Source organism: Musa acuminata, chromosome BXJ2-6, assembly GCF_036884655.1.
Source record: "Musa acuminata AAA Group cultivar baxijiao chromosome BXJ2-6, Cavendish_Baxijiao_AAA, whole genome shotgun sequence".
NCBI lineage: Eukaryota > Viridiplantae > Streptophyta > Magnoliopsida > Zingiberales > Musaceae > Musa > Musa acuminata.
In genome coordinates this window covers 41,438,041-41,453,982 of record NC_088343.1, presented here as the reverse complement: position 1 = coordinate 41,453,982, position 15,942 = coordinate 41,438,041, and the positions used below count along the sequence as shown (strand labels likewise).

At 40.1% G+C, this 15,942-nt stretch overlaps 6 protein-coding genes across 6 annotated transcripts; all 6 read right to left on the bottom strand.

The window, feature by feature from the left end:
* Window positions 1–3,173: 3,173 nt before the first annotated feature.
* LOC135615646 (cytochrome P450 71D10-like) lies at window positions 3,174–4,066 on the bottom strand. The gene has a single exon (XM_065114451.1). The coding sequence runs from the start codon at window positions 4,033–4,035 to the stop codon at window positions 3,403–3,405; it is 633 nt and encodes a 210-aa protein (XP_064970523.1). The 5' UTR covers window positions 4,036–4,066; the 3' UTR covers window positions 3,174–3,402.
* LOC135613984 (desmethyl-deoxy-podophyllotoxin synthase-like) lies at window positions 4,041–5,034 on the bottom strand. Its single transcript, XM_065110981.1, has 2 exons — window positions 4,127–5,034; window positions 4,041–4,083 (listed from the first exon to the last, which is right to left on the bottom strand). Exons 1-2 carry the CDS (start codon window positions 5,020–5,022, stop codon window positions 4,041–4,043), a joined length of 939 nt encoding a protein of 312 aa, XP_064967053.1. The 5' UTR covers window positions 5,023–5,034.
* A 3,476-nt stretch (window positions 5,035–8,510) lies between these two features.
* Window positions 8,511–9,403, bottom strand: LOC135615645 (cytochrome P450 71D10-like). The gene has a single exon (XM_065114450.1). It carries the CDS (start codon window positions 9,370–9,372, stop codon window positions 8,740–8,742), a length of 633 nt encoding a protein of 210 aa, XP_064970522.1. The 5' UTR covers window positions 9,373–9,403; the 3' UTR covers window positions 8,511–8,739.
* LOC135613983 (desmethyl-deoxy-podophyllotoxin synthase-like) lies at window positions 9,378–10,359 on the bottom strand. The gene is made up of 2 exons (XM_065110980.1): window positions 9,464–10,359; window positions 9,378–9,420 (listed from the first exon to the last, which is right to left on the bottom strand). Exons 1-2 carry the CDS (start codon window positions 10,357–10,359, stop codon window positions 9,378–9,380), a joined length of 939 nt encoding a protein of 312 aa, XP_064967052.1.
* A 3,490-nt stretch (window positions 10,360–13,849) lies between these two features.
* On the bottom strand, window positions 13,850–14,734 carry LOC135615644 (cytochrome P450 71D10-like). Its single transcript, XM_065114449.1, has one exon. The coding sequence runs from the start codon at window positions 14,709–14,711 to the stop codon at window positions 14,079–14,081; it is 633 nt and encodes a 210-aa protein (XP_064970521.1). The 5' UTR covers window positions 14,712–14,734; the 3' UTR covers window positions 13,850–14,078.
* On the bottom strand, window positions 14,717–15,710 carry LOC135613982 (desmethyl-deoxy-podophyllotoxin synthase-like). The gene is made up of 2 exons (XM_065110979.1): window positions 14,803–15,710; window positions 14,717–14,759 (listed from the first exon to the last, which is right to left on the bottom strand). The coding sequence occupies exons 1-2, from the start codon at window positions 15,696–15,698 to the stop codon at window positions 14,717–14,719; spliced, it is 939 nt and encodes a 312-aa protein (XP_064967051.1). The 5' UTR covers window positions 15,699–15,710.
* Window positions 15,711–15,942: the final 232 nt, after the last annotated feature.

The following is a 15,942-nucleotide window of genomic DNA, read 5'->3' as shown; positions in this document are numbered from 1 at the left end:
TTACTTGTTTGTTTCGGTCGCAAGCAAGCCGCCATGGACGTGTCCTACTCCGAGGGCATTCAGTATATTTTTGACCATGTTTCGGAACGCAATTGTTTCATTGGCCAAGGAAAATCTAACTTTGAAAGATGATCATGATATGGTTTGATTTGCAATTTTCATTCATAATCATCAATATTCTAAATCTGAAGTCCAAATAATAATAAAAACATTAGTTTAGTATCATTTCACGATGTTTTGGGACAGGTTCATTTGGGACAAAGCTTGTGCGGCATGCAAAATAAAAGTCCAAGGTGTAGTCTCTAACACTTAGAGATGCGTCCATGTTCAGAGGCCACCCGTTGTCTTATTTCTTTGAGCATGTCATAAGATGGATGTATGTGAAATTGACAGTGACACAATGATGAGTAAAGACATTAAGAAGATGGTGCAAGCCACCTTCGATAAAAGAGGTTAGATGGATCGGGTGTCAGTCTGGCACTAGCTCATTGACTAGAGCTTGTTATTCTTGTAAGTCGCAGAAGGAAGAGAAATAGGAGGGCGGAGAAAACGTAACCAAGTGTTGGTGTTGTATGGAACCGACGAGCAAGAGGCCACTCTTTTTTCTTTTTTTGATAGACATGACAGTGTTTTTTTTTTTATACATAATTTCTAGGTTAATTGGTGATGAATGACGTTACCGTATTATAATACAATGGCAGTGTTGGTGGGACATTAGACCGATTTCCTGAGAGATTTGAACATGTGCACGTCGAATTTGACCGTTTTGCTTGTTGATGATTGACGTGACCGTTTGGCATCTCAATCAAATCTCCGGTCATTGGCACTGTTGGTGGGATTGAAACAAACAATTAGCAAACCGAAAGTTTGCATAGCAGGGATCTTAGAAAAACAATATATATAGTAATTATTCATTGTCGCTTATTCTCATTCTATGCAGCAGTAGAATTTGACCGACATTTCGTTTTCCCCATGATTTGATTTTATAGATTATACCTTCGACTTTCCATAATGAATCAGTCACGATTGGATAACTAAACTAAATTAATGATCACAGTGATCGCGATGTTAGTGATATAATTATTTTTTAAGTAAAATAAGAGTACTGATTAAAAAAAACTCAAGATATGAATTTTTTTTTAAGGAAATCATCCTTAATAATATATTCATAAATAGAGATGAGAAACACAATAATAGTTGACGCAATACGAATTCCATCCAAACAAAAACTGCACTTATGGCCACATATATTGGCTCTCTCTTGGGCACATATGCGTGCCCCTAATCAAAATTCCTATACTGAATCAAACTCCTATACATCTATTCACATAACTTGCTTTCGGATGTCATGATGTTATAAGTCTTGATATTTCATGTGGTTGTGATAAATTGAATTTGAGTTATTAGGAGCGAGACTTCTCACGATCTCGACCACAATGCTTCCAAAGAATTATTATATAAACTATCAATCCATCTCATCAAAACATAAAGATTCAAATCCGTCACGACCTCTTTAAGCTGATCTACTATCCATCTATAGCTTCACGCAAGGATCTCCATTTTATTACTTCACCAAAGTTCTTGCTGGTGGTAGGTATCGCCTCCATTGGTGTTTTTAGATCCAACTAGAAGAACATGAATTTGAGGATCGATATGTTCCTACTTTGCCTATCTTATATGTCCGGAACATATTTTCCTTGCCTTAGTTACAAGTCAAAGAAAATTCCTTGCCTTACCTATCTTATGTGTCCGGAACATGTAGTTAGGCTAGACTTTTATTGAATGTGCCTATTGTATATATTTGCATCAGAGAAATTATGGGTTGTGGTTATCATTATTGTTAGGTAATCATTTTATTTTGAATGATTTCGGGCACAACGATCCATTCTTTTATTTCTGATAAAGTTTCAGTGGAAGATAGAATTTCTTCTTGATTTTTGATAAATTCAATGACAGACCATGCTCTAGCATAATAGAACATCTATTTGCGAGTCCAAGATGTGACGGGAGGATAATTTAAAAGACTCATGATAATATATGTATTGCTATATATTGATAAGGATCTATATAATTAAGCATCGGGGAAAATTTTGGATGGCATTTGTACAATCATCGGTTGGATATGTAACATGATCGAAAGGTTATCGATCCTCACATCTCCTTTTAGTCATGTGATGAAAGATTATATATCTTCTTTCATCTTTATTTTGTCCATAAATTGATCGCCCATAGTGCTCTTGTGAAAAATAGAAAGAGAGGAGAAAGTGAGTATGGTTCTCTTTACAAAACGGTATCACTAGAGCTTTTGAATTTAATGATGGTACGCTCATGGATTAGATAAATATTTTTTAGCAGCATCAAAATGTACATATCGTAAATTTAAATATATTATTATTTAATTTCAGATTTTGTTATTTAAGTTTTTTACATAATAGTACAAGGATGGTTTTTATACTTGCTAACTATAGTTGTTAAATCAAATATCTTAGATCTACTTGTTAGCACCTTTTGCTCATGAAAATATGTTGTTTTCATTTACGATGCATGAATGATTTATTGATATTATCGATTTTCTTTTCTATCTAATCTATCTTATCGCCTGCTTTTGGGTGATATAAAATTTTATCATGTTTGATCAATGGACCACTATTGATAGGTTGCTGTTGACAACAGTATCATTGAGGACGGTGGCCTCCAATGGTCGACCTACGAGGCACGAGTAGCACTATTGTGACAATATTTGCTAGCAAAAAATAACGTCAACTGAATGCTGGAGGTCGCATGCAAGCAACGACCATGCCTTATGCAATGATCGTACAAAGGGACATTTAGGGTTTTATTAAAAAGGATGGTTTTACCCCTCATAAGATAATTCCAATCTATGTCATTATGTTTACATTTCAATTCTACCCTTTCATAAATTAAAAATTTCTTTTATATATCTTAGGTAAAAATTATAGTTTTCTCTTTCAAAAATTAAAAATTTTTAATTGATGTCCTCAATTATAAAATTGACTAGAAATACAGTTGGCAATAATATTTAATTATTCATAATATCTCTTAGTTTGGCTAGAGATACAGTTGACTAGAAAATAAGCCAAATCAGGATTTTGATGAAATTTTACGGTATTCAAGATATGCTTTTTCGTAACATTCATCCTTTGGCAATAATATTTAATTATTTCAAATATCAAAACGGTCATTTCATTATACTAAACAGCCACGTCACAAGAAAGAGCCTCCTACACTTTATCAACACTGTCTATATGAAGTGTAACAAATTTCTGTAACAATGCTGCTCCGATGAGGACGATAACGATGACGACGATACAAGTAAAGACTATTGGGTAGAAGTGCATACTTGAAGAAACGACTACGGTTGCATGTATTTTTGGGTAAAGGTCAAGTCATGGAGAAAGGAATACGAGGGATGGCACGTAGGCAGAGGTCCGACTTCCTCCGGCACGTAATCGAGAAGGTCTCGCTCATGTCCAACTCCTGGGGCATCCCTTCATTTCCCGATGGGAGCTCCCAATCAAAGTTGTAGAGAAGGCTAGCCAGGGAAAGCTCTATGCTCTTCAAACCAAATGACATCCCTGGGCATATCCTCCTGCCTGCCCCGAAAGGTAAGAACTCAAAGTTGGTTCCCTTGAAGTCGACCATGGAATTCCTCCTCTCGAATCTCTCTGGCTCAAACTCAGTGGGACTGTCCCAGTATCGAGGATCCCTTCCCAAGGCCCAAACGTTCACGAATACTCTCGTCTTCTCTGGTATCTGGTAACCAAGAACCTCGCACGTCTCCCGGCACTCTCGGGGGAGCAGCAGAGGAACAGGAGGGTGCAGCCTCAGAGTCTCCTTGATGACCAGTTTCAAGTAGTTCATTCCGTTGATGTCCTTCTCCGTCACCTTTCCCTTTTCTCCGACAGTCTCCCTCACCTCCTCTTGCAACTTCCGCATCACTCTTGGATTCCTCATCAGCTCCGACATGGCCCACTCCATTATTCCTGCGGAGGTCTCGCTGGCCCCACCGAGCATATCCTTTATTGCAAAAGGAATCCAGAAATTAGATTCTCGAAACTGCGACTGTAAGGAAAGATTAGGGTTTAAAAAAAAAAAGCATACCAGCATCATGGCTTTCATGTCCTCGTCTGCTAAGGGGAATGACAGGCTACCTTCAGCTTGAACTCTCAGCATGACATCGACCAAGGCCTCCTCCTCCTCCTCCTCCGGTTGCTCTGCGGACTTCCTTTCTCTGCGCTCTTGAATGATGCTATTCAGGATCGCGTCCATGTCACGGTGTAACATCTGCATCTTGAAAGTCGCGCCACTGAGAAGTTTAATTATCGGCCATGACGGGAATAAGTCCGCCAAACTGAAGCCTCCGGCAGCTTCCAGCGTTTGCATCACTATCCGTATGAACTCTTTCTGGTACTTGCACTTGCTGCCGATGACGGACCGGGAGCCTATGTCATTAGCCAACAGCACCAATTTCTTACTGAGGTTCACGGTGGAACCAGCGTTGGACAACAGGACTATCGACCGCACAAGATTAAGCACCTCCTCTTCCCGGATAAAGCGAAAAGATTGGACTCGCTTGGCACTCAATAGCTCCACGATGCTCATCTTGCGCAGCTCCCTCCAGTGGAATCCATACGAGGTAAAGCCGACGCCCCTGTCACCGTATGTGGCGGACTGGAGATTCAGGTTAGTGGGCCGAGAGGCGAAGCTGACGTCGTGAGTTTTCATGATCTCAGCAGCCGCTTCGGTAGATGAGACAACGAGGGTGGGGACCTCACCGAGCTTCAGGAGTATCACGGGGCCAAATTTCTTAGATAAGGCAGTGAGGGAACGATGCGGCAGGCCACCCAAGAGATGGTGCAAGCTGCCTATGATAGGGAGCTTAGATGGACCGGGAGGCAGTGTGGCACGAGCTCCGCCACCAGACCTGTTCTTCTTGAGTAGCAGCAGCGAAACGAGGAGGACGAGAAAGGAGAAGAGGGAGGAGGTGCTGGTGAGATCCATGGTTTAATTAGTTTTCTGGTGATGAGGCACCACAGGCCCGTACACCCTTCTTATACACACGACAGTTACGAGTTTCGCATGCAGCTTCCCGGTTCAGTAGTGACGGACGTTCCCGTATCATCACGATAGTTCATCTGGGTCAAAGTCTGGATTGTACAACAAACATAAACATGGGATCCCAACGGTGGCGGTCAAATTCGTCAGCCAATTTAAAATGAGAACAGACTATAAAATCTGATAAATAATTGTTATATATATATATATATATATATATTATTTTTTCTACAATCTCTGGCCACACCAACTTTCCGTTCGTTACTTGTTTGTTTCGGTCGCAAGCAAGCCGCCATGGACGTGTCCTACTCCGAGGGCATTCAGTATATTTTTGACCATGTTTCGGAACGCAATTGTTTCATTGGCCAAGGAAAATCTAACTTTGAAAGATGATCATGATATGGTTTGATTTGCAATTTTCATTCATAATCATCAATATTCTAAATCTGAAGTCCAAATAATAATAAAAACATTAGTTTAGTATCATTTCACGATGTTTTGGGACAGGTTCATTTGGGACAAAGCTTGTGCGGCATGCAAAATAAAAGTCCAAGGTGTAGTCTCTAACACTTAGAGATGCGTCCATGTTCAGAGGCCACCCGTTGTCTTATTTCTTTGAGCATGTCATAAGATGGATGTATGTGAAATTGACAGTGACACAATGATGAGTAAAGACATTAAGAAGATGGTGCAAGCCACCTTCGATAAAAGAGGTTAGATGGATCGGGTGTCAGTCTGGCACTAGCTCATTGACTAGAGCTTGTTATTCTTGTAAGTCGCAGAAGGAAGAGAAATAGGAGGGCGGAGAAAACGTAACCAAGTGTTGGTGTTGTATGGAACCGACGAGCAAGAGGCCACTCTTTTTTCTTTTTTTGATAGACATGACAGTGTTTTTTTTTTTATACATAATTTCTAGGTTAATTGGTGATGAATGACGTTACCGTATTATAATACAATGGCAGTGTTGGTGGGACATTAGACCGATTTCCTGAGAGATTTGAACATGTGCACGTCGAATTTGACCGTTTTGCTTGTTGATGATTGACGTGACCGTTTGGCATCTCAATCAAATCTCCGGTCATTGGCACTGTTGGTGGGATTGAAACAAACAATTAGCAAACCGAAAGTTTGCATAGCAGGGATCTTAGAAAAACAATATATATAGTAATTATTCATTGTCGCTTATTCTCATTCTATGCAGCAGTAGAATTTGACCGACATTTCGTTTTCCCCATGATTTGATTTTATAGATTATACCTTCGACTTTCCATAATGAATCAGTCACGATTGGATAACTAAACTAAATTAATGATCACAGTGATCGCGATGTTAGTGATATAATTATTTTTTAAGTAAAATAAGAGTACTGATTAAAAAAAACTCAAGATATGAATTTTTTTTTAAGGAAATCATCCTTAATAATATATTCATAAATAGAGATGAGAAACACAATAATAGTTGACGCAATACGAATTCCATCCAAACAAAAACTGCACTTATGGCCACATATATTGGCTCTCTCTTGGGCACATATGCGTGCCCCTAATCAAAATTCCTATACTGAATCAAACTCCTATACATCTATTCACATAACTTGCTTTCGGATGTCATGATGTTATAAGTCTTGATATTTCATGTGGTTGTGATAAATTGAATTTGAGTTATTAGGAGCGAGACTTCTCACGATCTCGACCACAATGCTTCCAAAGAATTATTATATAAACTATCAATCCATCTCATCAAAACATAAAGATTCAAATCCGTCACGACCTCTTTAAGCTGATCTACTATCCATCTATAGCTTCACGCAAGGATCTCCATTTTATTACTTCACCAAAGTTCTTGCTGGTGGTAGGTATCGCCTCCATTGGTGTTTTTAGATCCAACTAGAAGAACATGAATTTGAGGATCGATATGTTCCTACTTTGCCTATCTTATATGTCCGGAACATATTTTCCTTGCCTTAGTTACAAGTCAAAGAAAATTCCTTGCCTTACCTATCTTATGTGTCCGGAACATGTAGTTAGGCTAGACTTTTATTGAATGTGCCTATTGTATATATTTGCATCAGAGAAATTATGGGTTGTGGTTATCATTATTGTTAGGTAATCATTTTATTTTGAATGATTTCGGGCACAACGATCCATTCTTTTATTTCTGATAAAGTTTCAGTGGAAGATAGAATTTCTTCTTGATTTTTGATAAATTCAATGACAGACCATGCTCTAGCATAATAGAACATCTATTTGCGAGTCCAAGATGTGACGGGAGGATAATTTAAAAGACTCATGATAATATATGTATTGCTATATATTGATAAGGATCTATATAATTAAGCATCGGGGAAAATTTTGGATGGCATTTGTACAATCATCGGTTGGATATGTAACATGATCGAAAGGTTATCGATCCTCACATCTCCTTTTAGTCATGTGATGAAAGATTATATATCTTCTTTCATCTTTATTTTGTCCATAAATTGATCGCCCATAGTGCTCTTGTGAAAAATAGAAAGAGAGGAGAAAGTGAGTATGGTTCTCTTTACAAAACGGTATCACTAGAGCTTTTGAATTTAATGATGGTACGCTCATGGATTAGATAAATATTTTTTAGCAGCATCAAAATGTACATATCGTAAATTTAAATATATTATTATTTAATTTCAGATTTTGTTATTTAAGTTTTTTACATAATAGTACAAGGATGGTTTTTATACTTGCTAACTATAGTTGTTAAATCAAATATCTTAGATCTACTTGTTAGCACCTTTTGCTCATGAAAATATGTTGTTTTCATTTACGATGCATGAATGATTTATTGATATTATCGATTTTCTTTTCTATCTAATCTATCTTATCGCCTGCTTTTGGGTGATATAAAATTTTATCATGTTTGATCAATGGACCACTATTGATAGGTTGCTGTTGACAACAGTATCATTGAGGACGGTGGCCTCCAATGGTCGACCTACGAGGCACGAGTAGCACTATTGTGACAATATTTGCTAGCAAAAAATAACGTCAACTGAATGCTGGAGGTCGCATGCAAGCAACGACCATGCCTTATGCAATGATCGTACAAAGGGACATTTAGGGTTTTATTAAAAAGGATGGTTTTACCCCTCATAAGATAATTCCAATCTATGTCATTATGTTTACATTTCAATTCTACCCTTTCATAAATTAAAAATTTCTTTTATATATCTTAGGTAAAAATTATAGTTTTCTCTTTCAAAAATTAAAAATTTTTAATTGATGTCCTCAATTATAAAATTGACTAGAAATACAGTTGGCAATAATATTTAATTATTCATAATATCTCTTAGTTTGGCTAGAGATACAGTTGACTAGAAAATAAGCCAAATCAGGATTTTGATGAAATTTTACGGTATTCAAGATATGCTTTTTCGTAACATTCATCCTTTGGCAATAATATTTAATTATTTCAAATATCAAAACGGTCATTTCATTATACTAAACAGCCACGTCACAAGAAAGAGCCTCCTACACTTTATCAACACTGTCTATATGAAGTGTAACAAATTTCTGTAACAATGCTGCTCCGATGAGGACGATAACGATGACGACGATACAAGTAAAGACTATTGGGTAGAAGTGCATACTTGAAGAAACGACTACGGTTGCATGTATTTTTGGGTAAAGGTCAAGTCATGGAGAAAGGAATACGAGGGATGGCACGTAGGCAGAGGTCCGACTTCCTCCGGCACGTAATCGAGAAGGTCTCGCTCATGTCCAACTCCTGGGGCATCCCTTCATTTCCCGATGGGAGCTCCCAATCAAAGTTGTAGAGAAGGCTAGCCAGGGAAAGCTCTATGCTCTTCAAACCAAATGACATCCCTGGGCATATCCTCCTGCCTGCCCCGAAAGGTAAGAACTCAAAGTTGGTTCCCTTGAAGTCGACCATGGAATTCCTCCTCTCGAATCTCTCTGGCTCAAACTCAGTGGGACTGTCCCAGTATCGAGGATCCCTTCCCAAGGCCCAAACGTTCACGAATACTCTCGTCTTCTCTGGTATCTGGTAACCAAGAACCTCGCACGTCTCCCGGCACTCTCGGGGGAGCAGCAGAGGAACAGGAGGGTGCAGCCTCAGAGTCTCCTTGATGACCAGTTTCAAGTAGTTCATTCCGTTGATGTCCTTCTCCGTCACCTTTCCCTTTTCTCCGACAGTCTCCCTCACCTCCTCTTGCAACTTCCGCATCACTCTTGGATTCCTCATCAGCTCCGACATGGCCCACTCCATTATTCCTGCGGAGGTCTCGCTGGCCCCACCGAGCATATCCTTTATTGCAAAAGGAATCCAGAAATTAGATTCTCGAAACTGCGACTGTAAGGAAAGATTAGGGTTTAAAAAAAAAAAGCATACCAGCATCATGGCTTTCATGTCCTCGTCTGCTAAGGGGAATGACAGGCTACCTTCAGCTTGAACTCTCAGCATGACATCGACCAAGGCCTCCTCCTCCTCCTCCTCCGGTTGCTCTGCGGACTTCCTTTCTCTGCGCTCTTGAATGATGCTATTCAGGATCGCGTCCATGTCACGGTGTAACATCTGCATCTTGAAAGTCGCGCCACTGAGAAGTTTAATTATCGGCCATGACGGGAATAAGTCCGCCAAACTGAAGCCTCCGGCAGCTTCCAGCGTTTGCATCACTATCCGTATGAACTCTTTCTGGTACTTGCACTTGCTGCCGATGACGGACCGGGAGCCTATGTCATTAGCCAACAGCACCAATTTCTTACTGAGGTTCACGGTGGAACCAGCGTTGGACAACAGGACTATCGACCGCACAAGATTAAGCACCTCCTCTTCCCGGATAAAGCGAAAAGATTGGACTCGCTTGGCACTCAATAGCTCCACGATGCTCATCTTGCGCAGCTCCCTCCAGTGGAATCCATACGAGGTAAAGCCGACGCCCCTGTCACCGTATGTGGCGGACTGGAGATTCAGGTTAGTGGGCCGAGAGGCGAAGCTGACGTCGTGGGTTTTCATGATCTCAGCAGCCGCTTCGGTAGATGAGACAACGAGGGTGGGGACCTCACCGAGCTTCAGGAGTATCACGGGGCCAAATTCCTTAGATAAGGCAGTGAGGGAACGATGCGGCAGGCCACCCAAGAGATGGTGCAAGCTGCCTATGATAGGGAGCTTAGATGGACCGGGAGGCAGTGTGGCACGAGCTCCGCCACCAGACCTGTTCTTCTTGAGTAGCAGCAGCGAAACGAGGAGGACGAGAAAGGAGAAGAGGGAGGAGGTGCTGGTGAGATCCATGGTTTAATTAGTTTTCTGGTGATGAGGCACCACAGGCCCGTACACCCTTCTTATACACACGACAGTTACGAGTTTCGCATGCAGCTTCCCGGTTCAGTAGTGACGGACGTTCCCGTATCATCACGATAGTTCATCTGGGTCAAAGTCTGGATTGTACAACAAACATAAACATGGGATCCCAACGGTGGCGGTCAAATTCGTCAGCCAATTTAAAATGAGAACAGACTATAAAATCTGATAAATAATTGTTATATATATATATATATATATATATATTATTTTTTCTACAATCTCTGGCCACACCAACTTTCCGTTCGTTACTTGTTTGTTTCGGTCGCAAGCAAGCCGCCATGGACGTGTCCTACTCCGAGGGCATTCAGTATATTTTTGACCATGTTTCGGAACGCAATTGTTTCATTGGCCAAGGAAAATCTAACTTTGAAAGATGATCATGATATGGTTTGATTTGCAATTTTCATTCATAATCATCAATATTCTAAATCTGAAGTCCAAATAATAATAAAAACATTAGTTTAGTATCATTTCACGATGTTTTGGGACAGGTTCATTTGGGACAAAGCTTGTGCGGCATGCAAAATAAAAGTCCAAGGTGTAGTCTCTAACACTTAGAGATGCGTCCATGTTCAGAGGCCACCCGTTGTCTTATTTCTTTGAGCATGTCATAAGATGGATGTATGTGAAATTGACAGTGACACAATGATGAGTAAAGACATTAAGAAGATGGTGCAAGCCACCTTCGATAAAAGAGGTTAGATGGATCGGGTGTCAGTCTGGCACTAGCTCATTGACTAGAGCTTGTTATTCTTGTAAGTCGCAGAAGGAAGAGAAATAGGAGGGCGGAGAAAACGTAACCAAGTGTTGGTGTTGTATGGAACCGACGAGCAAGAGGCCACTCTTTTTTCTTTTTTTGATAGACATGACAGTGTTTTTTTTTTTATACATAATTTCTAGGTTAATTGGTGATGAATGACGTTACCGTATTATAATACAATGGCAGTGTTGGTGGGACATTAGACCGATTTCCTGAGAGATTTGAACATGTGCACGTCGAATTTGACCGTTTTGCTTGTTGATGATTGACGTGACCGTTTGGCATCTCAATCAAATCTCCGGTCATTGGCACTGTTGGTGGGATTGAAACAAACAATTAGCAAACCGAAAGTTTGCATAGCAGGGATCTTAGAAAAACAATATATATAGTAATTATTCATTGTCGCTTATTCTCATTCTATGCAGCAGTAGAATTTGACCGACATTTCGTTTTCCCCATGATTTGATTTTATAGATTATACCTTCGACTTTCCATAATGAATCAGTCACGATTGGATAACTAAACTAAATTAATGATCACAGTGATCGCGATGTTAGTGATATAATTATTTTTTAAGTAAAATAAGAGTACTGATTAAAAAAAACTCAAGATATGAATTTTTTTTTAAGGAAATCATCCTTAATAATATATTCATAAATAGAGATGAGAAACACAATAATAGTTGACGCAATACGAATTCCATCCAAACAAAAACTGCACTTATGGCCACATATATTGGCTCTCTCTTGGGCACATATGCGTGCCCCTAATCAAAATTCCTATACTGAATCAAACTCCTATACATCTATTCACATAACTTGCTTTCGGATGTCATGATGTTATAAGTCTTGATATTTCATGTGGTTGTGATAAATTGAATTTGAGTTATTAGGAGCGAGACTTCTCACGATCTCGACCACAATGCTTCCAAAGAATTATTATATAAACTATCAATCCATCTCATCAAAACATAAAGATTCAAATCCGTCACGACCTCTTTAAGCTGATCTACTATCCATCTATAGCTTCACGCAAGGATCTCCATTTTATTACTTCACCAAAGTTCTTGCTGGTGGTAGGTATCGCCTCCATTGGTGTTTTTAGATCCAACTAGAAGAACATGAATTTGAGGATCGATATGTTCCTACTTTGCCTATCTTATATGTCCGGAACATATTTTCCTTGCCTTAGTTACAAGTCAAAGAAAATTCCTTGCCTTACCTATCTTATGTGTCCGGAACATGTAGTTAGGCTAGACTTTTATTGAATGTGCCTATTGTATATATTTGCATCAGAGAAATTATGGGTTGTGGTTATCATTATTGTTAGGTAATCATTTTATTTTGAATGATTTCGGGCACAACGATCCATTCTTTTATTTCTGATAAAGTTTCAGTTGAAGATAGAATTTCTTCTTGATTTTTGATAAATTCAATGACAGACCATGCTCTAGCATAATAGAACATCTATTTGCGAGTCCAAGATGTGACGGGAGGATAATTTAAAAGACTCATGATAATATATGTATTGCTATATATTGATAAGGATCTATATAATTAAGCATCGGGGAAAATTTTGGATGGCATTTGTACAATCATCGGTTGGATATGTAACATGATCGAAAGGTTATCGATCCTCACATCTCCTTTTAGTCATGTGATGAAAGATTATATATCTTCTTTCATCTTTATTTTGTCCATAAATTGATCGCCCATAGTGCTCTTGTGAAAAATAGAAAGAGAGGAGAAAGTGAGTATGGTTCTCTTTACAAAACGGTATCACTAGAGCTTTTGAATTTAATGATGGTACGCTCATGGATTAGATAAATATTTTTTAGCAGCATCAAAATGTACATATCGTAAATTTAAATATATTATTATTTAATTTCAGATTTTGTTATTTAAGTTTTTTACATAATAGTACAAGGATGGTTTTTATACTTGCTAACTATAGTTGTTAAATCAAATATCTTAGATCTACTTGTTAGCACCTTTTGCTCATGAAAATATGTTGTTTTCATTTACGATGCATGAATGATTTATTGATATTATCGATTTTCTTTTCTATCTAATCTATCTTATCGCCTGCTTTTGGGTGATATAAAATTTTATCATGTTTGATCAATGGACCACTATTGATAGGTTGCTGTTGACAACAGTATCATTGAGGACGGTGGCCTCCAATGGTCGACCTACGAGGCACGAGTAGCACTATTGTGACAATATTTGCTAGCAAAAAATAACGTCAACTGAATGCTGGAGGTCGCATGCAAGCAACGACCATGCCTTATGCAATGATCGTACAAAGGGACATTTAGGGTTTTATTAAAAAGGATGGTTTTACCCCTCATAAGATAATTCCATTCTATGTCATTATGTTTACATTTCAATTCTACCATTTCATAAATTAAAAATTTCTTTTATATATCTTAGGTAAAAATTATAGTTTTCTCTTTCAAAAATTAAAAATTTTTAATTGATGTCCTCAATTATAAAATTGACTAGAAATACAGTTGGCAATAATATTTAATTATTCATAATATCTCTTAGTTTGGCTAGAGATACAGTTGACTAGAAAATAAGCCAAATCAGGATTTTGATGAAATTTTACGGTATTCAAGATATGCTTTTTCGTAACATTCATCCTTTGGCAATAATATTTAATTATTTCAAATATCAAAACGGTCATTTCATTATACTAAACAGCCACGTCACAAGAAAGAGCCTCCTACACTTTATCAACACTGTCTATATGAAGTGTAACAAATTTCTGTAACAATGCTGCTCCGATGAGGACGATAACGATGACGACGATACAAGTAAAGACTATTGGGTAGAAGTGCATACTTGAAGAAACGACTACGGTTGCATGTATTTTTGGGTAAAGGTCAAGTCATGGAGAAAGGAATACGAGGGATGGCACGTAGGCAGAGGTCCGACTTCCTCCGGCACGTAATCGAGAAGGTCTCGCTCATGTCCAACTCCTGGGGCATCCCTTCATTTCCCGATGGGAGCTCCCAATCAAAGTTGTAGAGAAGGCTAGCCAGGGAAAGCTCTATGCTCTTCAAACCAAATGACATCCCTGGGCATATCCTCCTGCCTGCCCCGAAAGGTAAGAACTCAAAGTTGGTTCCCTTGAAGTCGACCATGGAATTCCTCCTCTCGAATCTCTCTGGCTCAAACTCAGTGGGACTGTCCCAGTATCGAGGATCCCTTCCCAAGGCCCAAACGTTCACGAATACTCTCGTCTTCTCTGGTATCTGGTAACCAAGAACCTCGCACGTCTCCCGGCACTCTCGGGGGAGCAGCAGAGGAACAGGAGGGTGCAGCCTCAGAGTCTCCTTGATGACCAGTTTCAAGTAGTTCATTCCGTTGATGTCCTTCTCCGTCACCTTTCCCTTTTCTCCGACAGTCTCCCTCACCTCCTCTTGCAACTTCCGCATCACTCTTGGATTCCTCATCAGCTCCGACATGGCCCACTCCATTATTCCTGCGGAGGTCTCGCTGGCCCCACCGAGCATATCCTTTATTGCAAAAGGAATCCAGAAATTAGATTCTCGAAACTGCGACTGTAAGGAAAGATTAGGGTTTAAAAAAAAAAAGCATACCAGCATCATGGCTTTCATGTCCTCGTCTGCTAAGGGGAATGACAGGCTACCTTCAGCTTGAACTCTCAGCATGACATCGACCAAGGCCTCCTCCTCCTCCTCCTCCGGTTGCTCTGCGGACTTCCTTTCTCTGCGCTCTTGAATGATGCTATTCAGGATCGCGTCCATGTCACGGTGTAACATCTGCATCTTGAAAGTCGCGCCACTGAGAAGTTTAATTATCGGCCATGACGGGAATAAGTCCGCCAAACTGAAGCCTCCGGCAGCTTCCAGCGTTTGCATCACTATCCGTATGAACTCTTTCTGGTACTTGCACTTGCTGCCGATGACGGACCGGGAGCCTATGTCATTAGCCAACAGCACCAATTTCTTACTGAGGTTCACGGTGGAACCAGCGTTGGACAACAGGACTATCGACCGCACAAGATTAAGCACCTCCTCTTCCCGGATAAAGCGAAAAGATTGGACTCGCTTGGCACTCAATAGCTCCACGATGCTCATCTTGCGCAGCTCCCTCCAGTGGAATCCATACGAGGTAAAGCCGACGCCCCTGTCACCGTATGTGGCGGACTGGAGATTCAGGTTAGTGGGCCGAGAGGCGAAGCTGACGTCGTGAGTTTTCATGATCTCAGCAGCCGCTTCGGTAGATGAGACAACGAGGGTGGGGACCTCACCGAGCTTCAGGAGTATCACGGGGCCAAATTTCTTAGATAAGGCAGTGAGGGAACGATGCGGCAGGCCACCCAAGAGATGGTGCAAGCTGCCTATGATAGGGAGCTTAGATGGACCGGGAGGCAGTGTGGCACGAGCTCCGCCACCAGACCTGTTCTTCTTGAGTAGCAGCAGCGAAACGAGGAGGACGAGAAAGGAGAAGAGGGAGGAGGTGCTGGTGAGATCCATGGTTTAATTAGTTTTCTGGTGATGAGGCACCACAGGCCCGTACACCCTTCTTATACACACGACAGTTACGAGTTTCGCATGCAGCTTCCCGGTTCAGTAGTGACGGACGTTCCCGTATCATCACGATAGTTCATCTGGGTCAAAGTCTGGATAGTACAACAAACAAAATAATGGGATCACAATGGTGGCGGTCAAATTCGTCAGCCACTTTAAAATGAGAATAAACCATAAAATCTGATAAATA